Source organism: Hyaena hyaena, unplaced genomic scaffold (assembly GCF_003009895.1).
Source record: "Hyaena hyaena isolate Hyena2069 unplaced genomic scaffold, ASM300989v1 scaffold_176, whole genome shotgun sequence".
In the NCBI taxonomy this organism is placed as follows: Eukaryota; Metazoa; Chordata; class Mammalia; order Carnivora; family Hyaenidae; genus Hyaena; species Hyaena hyaena.
Genome location: NW_024080809.1, coordinates 2,143,646 through 2,149,645, shown reverse-complemented (window position 1 = coordinate 2,149,645; position 6,000 = coordinate 2,143,646). Strand labels below are relative to the sequence as shown.

At 54.5% G+C, this 6,000-nt stretch overlaps 1 protein-coding gene across 2 annotated transcripts in view; it reads right to left on the bottom strand.

Annotated features, from left to right (window-relative positions):
- DLG5 (discs large MAGUK scaffold protein 5) overlaps positions 1–6,000 on the bottom strand; it is a 125,159-nt gene that overhangs the window by 74,181 nt on the left and 44,978 nt on the right. For both annotated transcript variants that reach the window (XM_039240520.1, XM_039240521.1), the window contains exon 2: positions 1,948–2,016. In XM_039240520.1, coding sequence (XP_039096451.1) covers positions 1,948–2,016 — 69 coding nt within the window. The remainder of the gene's footprint in view (positions 1–1,947; positions 2,017–6,000) is intronic.

The window sequence follows — 6,000 nt, the reverse complement described above, 5'->3', positions numbered from 1 at the left end:
AAAAAAAAAAAAAAGAAATGTATTTTTAAAAAATATTTAAAAAAAAAACTTCCAGGGGCGCCTGGGTGGCTTAGTCGGTTAAGCAACCGACTTTCGCTTAGGTCATGATCTCGCGGTTCGTGGGTTCGAGCCCCGCGTTGGGCTCTGTGCTGACTGCCAGCTCAGAGCCTGGAGCCTGTTTCATTCTGTGATTCCCTCTCTCTCTGACCCTCCCCTGTTCACGCTGTCTCTCTCTCTCTCCTAAAAATAAATTAAAAAAAAATTAAAAAAAAAAAAAAAACTTCCAATACCCTCATCATTGAGTCGATGGGCTCACAGCACACAGCACCAAGTAACAAACACTGAAGTTCTTGTCCTGTGGTCCCAGAGGGGTCCTCCCTGAACCCCAGACAGGGAGGAGGGGAATCGACTGGCTGCCCTGTGTCCTCCCCCAAAATGTTGCAATTCTGACCACAGTAAATGTGAATGTGATCTTATCAGAGATACAGTCCTCACAGATGCTCAAGATAAGTCCTGGAGGAGGACCAGTGTCCCTTATAAAAGTAGAAATCCGAAGACAGACATGCACACAGGGAGAACACCGTGTGAAGACAAAGGAGAGATGGGAAGATACAGCCAGAAGCCAAGATCACCAAGGACTGTCAGCACCCAGGCGGAAGGGAGGAGAGGGGCCTGGGACAGACCCTGCCCTGATGCCGTCAGACTTCCAGCCTCCAGAACTGTGAGAGAGCACCCTTCTGTCACCACTCAGTTTGTGCTACGGTGCTACGGCAGCCCTAGAAAACGAACCCAGGACCTCCCTGCTGGCAGCCGTCTTCCTGGGCCAACGTCACATGTTGTCTCTCCCCCAGACCCTAAGATCCACAAGCACTGGGACCACCGTCTGCCTTATTCATCACTGCTTTCCAAGCCCACTTCTAGCGTTACAGAGGTGTTCTATACGTGTTGGTCAAGTTAGCACATGAAAGGTCTGTCCCTGGCTGGGTCTGGACTCTCTGACATGAGACTTGCCCTCTCTCAGTGTCAATTTCCCCATCTGTCTATGTGGAGGAAATAAAATAATTGGACCAGATGACCTCTGTGAGCCCTTCTGACTCAGAAACTCCAGGACTCTCCACTGAAGGTGTATGCATCCATCAAGGTCAGATCAGGACATCAGAAACCGCACGAGGGGGTTAAACAGAGAGCACATGACACAGGAATAGGTCACGGAAGTGTGGGAAGGCTGCGAGATCATGACAACCTTCCTGCTGGGACGTCTTCAGCAAAGTGAAGGCTTCTGGAAACACTTGGACTGGCTACTCCTGTCCCCAGGGCAATACCCTGCTCTGGGGGGCTGGTCCTGCTTACAAAGGACAGTCCCCAAAGGGGCCATTCTCATGGACAGTGGTCACTGAAGCGCAAGGCCTGGGTCGGGGGGCAGCAGGCTCACTGAGAAGCCCCGTGTCTGACAAAGTGACTAAATGGTGACGCGAGGCCTCCCCTACCACCTGCCTCCTCTCTAACACCATAACCAGATTTCTGCCTCCTCTGTTAAGAGGATGTATTGCTGGGGCACCTGGGTAGCTCAGTCAGTTGAGCATCCAGCTCTTGATTTCGGCTCAGGTCATGATCTGACTGTCATGAGATCAAGTCCCACACAGGGCTCTGTGCTGACAGTGCAGAGCCTGCTTGGAATTCTCTCTTCCTCTCTCCCTCTGCCCCACCCCTGATGGCGCTCTCTCTCTCAAAATAAATAAACGTTAAAAATAATAATAATGATTTTTTTTAAAGGATATGTTGCTGATGGAAATAATGTGAACAGAATCAATAGGAGATGACCCCTGAATGATCTGACAGGTGAGGCCAACTTCCCGTCCCATGGACTCAGGGCTACCTCAGCTCACACCCAGACCCCCCACCCACCCGGTGCCCTCCAGGAAGGAGGGGTACCCAGGTGGTACTCACCCACACTGCTGAGGGAGCTGCTGCTTTCTGAGTCTGAGGGCATGATGGACAAGACGCTGTAGGTGGAGCCTGGGGACAGAAGGACAGACCGTTTGTTACTAACCCCAAACCACTGTCGGACCAACTGATCTCCGGTCAACGCCAGCCTGAGAACCAACACCACACACCACGTCCGGGACTAGAACTCGGATCTAAGGAGCCAGGCCGGGGAGGTGTGGTCAGCAGAGCCTGCTCTCTGGTTCCGCTGCCCGGCTTCCCAGCTCACCTTCCCCCCACCCTCCTGCCCTGGAGACCTATCTGCACAGACAGAAGGGAACTTGGAGCCAGTCAGGTGGCTTCTTGTTAAGACATCTGGGGAAAAGCTTAGCACGGGAGCAACATAGGCCCCAGGCTAAAATAGGGTCTTGGGATTTCCTACAGATCTTTATCAATATGATGCTGGCTTCCAGGCAGAGGGCAACAGAGCAGAAGTTAAACATCTACAAACTATTTGTTCTTTTTGCTGGACTGTTCTGCTCTTGTGTTCTGACTGTATTCAAGCTCAGTTCTTAATAACGTCGTCGGTGCCTGCCCCCTTATTAAAAGTTACTCATAAAATTTTGAGCAATTACACGGTCACCAAAGCCAGGGAGCAGTACGTGCCCTTTTTCTGGCCAACACTTAATGTTGTTAACTCCTGATGTGGGCACACACTGCCACGCCACAGTTCGGTTTGAATTCAAAGACTTCCAAGGCTAGGATGTTACCCGCCTGGCATCGGTAAAACCTCTGGGTGAAGAAACCCAGCTTCTGAACCCAGCTCTCATCCACCGAGCAAGTCACTTGTTTTCTAGAACTGTGCTCCCGACCTGAACAAGGAAGGGGTTCAGTCAGACAGCTTGTAGGTTCCTCTCCCCCGTCCCATGTCAGGATCACATGCTACCCCGACTGCGTGCTTTGCTTATAACTACAGGGGACACAGCATTAAGAGGGCAAGCCGACCCCGAAACTGCCTTGGGAGCTGAGAAAAGCACCCCGTGTGCAAGCGGTGGGTCAAAGAAAACAAGGTAACAGCAGGAATGCAGTGCTTTGTCCTTGGAACCAAAACAACTGCACAGTGAAGAGGTGTGTGCACCGGGCAGAGTGGGGTGAGAGAGAGATGAGATTTTTGCAGTAAAGCCTTTGAACAAGCCTCAGGGCTCTGATGTGATAAAGTGGCCAAGAACTACTGAGCTCTAGGACCGGAAACGTGGGGGCCAGGTGTCGAGGTTTCTCTCCCACCTCAACTCGTGACTAGCTTAGCTACCTGATGCCTGCCCACTCCCCGAAGGGAGAGCAAAGGGATGACGAGACGGGGGCACCCAGGGGAGAGGAAGAAGGAGACTCGCGGGGGCGGGGAGGGAGAGGCCACCACGGTGACAGAGAACCCGAGCGGATGGAGAAGCCAGGGGGGAAGGGAGGAAGGTCAGACAGACGGGCAGCCCTGGCATAACGGTGAGCAGGAGAGCTGGCAGCTGTGCCCAGCAGAAAAAGGGACAAGCGGAGAGCGAAAAGAAAACACAAGGAAAAGCGACTTTCATAATGGTGAGAACTAGGACAGTGGCCAGGATGACCGCTGGCCTCGTGACCGAGTTTTCTGAGACTCTCTTAAGAACCGGTAGGTGTGTAGGGTGGATCGAAGACGTTCTGTCTTCAGATGGGACTGTCAAAGGGATCTGTTTGACACAGCCTCTGGCACCTGAACTGGACCCAGCAGGTAGGTGCTGGACGCGGGTGGGGGTGCCCAACAAACGGGGCTAGCTTGCTCTGCAGGTATCTAGAAAGGGCAGGGCCCTCCTCAACACACGCGTTCACTTCATGGAGACCCCATGCCCGCCTGCCAGGGAGGCCACAGCAGGGTTCTGAACATCACCTGAAGGGAGCAGGACCCAGAAAGCCCTGTTCAGCCCTGCAATTCCTTGATCCCACCAAAAACTGAGTAGCAATGTTCAATGAAGTACCTCCTGTATTTCAAGTCTGACCCACACTATTCACTTTGCTGCCCATTCAACATGTCTGCATTTTTGTCTCAACAAAACAACAAGCACCACAAATTTCTTCAATCATCTCTCTTCCCATAATGCCATGAACACCAGACACTGCGTAAGGATCCACGAAGCAATGTCAGATGCGGCTCGAGCAGCCCGCTGGTATCGTCAAAGGACAGAAACGTAACACAACGCCTCTTTTCCTCAACTCAATTGCCCGTTTCTTAATTATTTTTTTCTTTATGGGGACGAGGAAGGCTAGCCAGCTGGTATGTTGGTGGACTGTTTTCAAAAGATGTCTACTCAGACAAGCAGGCGCAAATAAACTCTCCCACTCACACCTCGCGGATCTCTGAGCCGGACTGTGCTGGCGACAGCACAGCCCCGCGCTCCAGCAGACGCGCCGCGGGAACGCCTTGCCTCTTCCTCACTCCTGGCCTCGGCAGAGCCCCATCTTCCAGTAAAGCACCCCTCCTCATCAACTTGTCTCTCTCCTCCCCCACAGCCAGCTTCCACTGTTAATTAAACTTGGCAGACACCCTTGTCTCTCTCCGCCCATCTCCCTCCCTGGCTGGGGAGTCAACTGGCCAAGCAACACATTCTGTCCCTCTTCCCTGTCCCCAGAGTCCTGGCGGGGTTCTGGGGCCTGACCTGGGGGCGGCGTGACATCTCTATCTGCATCTCTGGGCATCACCGCCCCTGAGTCGGCTGGCAAGGCTCCTAGAAGCTGGGGGCCGGCCGGGAGTGATTAAAATTGGACAGGGCCCAGTTCTTACAGTGTTCCCAGGGCCTCAGACGTCATTCAGAGGGGAAAAAAGGCCCGAAGACGACGTTGTCTTGGTCATGCTTTGTCTCTGCTGCTATTGTTGTCTTAAAAAGCCTGTGTGGTCAGGATGTCGGGAAAAGGCAAGAGGAGTCACTCTCCTCCAAAGTCACACGGTGTCCTTTCACAGCCGGTGGCTTCTGAAGGGCGGGTGTCAGGCGTCATCTACCTCTGGGGTTTCACAATCGAATCTGGAGGCCCACAGGAGCCTCACCTCACAGGCACACGCTTCCCGGGCCCCACGGTTTCCCCAGGAGCTCCGTGACGGCGCTCACGCCCCACCTGCCCTGAAACCTAAAGCGTACGCTCCACCTGGCAGAGGTCCAGACCGATGAGGGCCGCAGGGCCCCCGCGCTGGCACTGCCCCAATGCCTCCCCCGTGCCCTCCCACATCCCCGCAGGACAGCAGGGCACCGCCACTCGGGGCACCCCCTCAAACGGAGAGGACCCAGAAGTCGGATGGCCTGGAAACACCTCCAGGAGAGGCGAGCAGAGCATAAGCCCAGGTTTTCATGCACGTATAGACCAGAGAGGGGCACGAGGGAGGTCTTTACTGCCATGGGGACTATCCGGGGGCCCAGGCAGAACACAGGTTCCGATGTGGGCAGGGAGGGGGGCCTGAGACTCCGCATTTCTAACCAGTCCCCCAGGGCATGTGGTCCACAGACGGAATAAACGCAGGGCGGCAGGGCGCCAAGGCTGACTGGGGTCATCAGGTGGGATGCGTGTGCAAGCCATGGCAGAGGCCCCGAGAGGCAGCCGGCAGGCTCTGGGACTCACGCATTGTCTGCATCCCTCCCAAGAGCCCAGCCCCTGCTAATTGTGTTTACTCTGTGACTCAGCCCCATCAGGTCAGGGAGACCACTTCAAAAGAACTTCCAGTAAAATCACCCAAGCGATAACAGAATGCCCCAGCCCTCAAACAAGGCCACCTCCTGCAGCCTGTGGGGCCCAAGAGAGACAAGCTTATTAGCTTGTCACCTAATACACCCCTCCATTCACCTGGAGCTCATGAAGGCCCCAGTGACTCACGCTTCCTCCCCATGAAACCTGTAGGCGCCGAAGGGACTTGTTCCAGCCTTGAGCCAGCACACAGAGTCCTCCCTATGCTCCGGGAGGGTGAGGAGAGGCTGGCCTCCCTTGCTGACCTAAGACAGCTTCAGGTCACCACGAAGACATGTGACCCAGCCCCCCAAGCACTTGGGAAGGGGGAGGGAGAAGGCG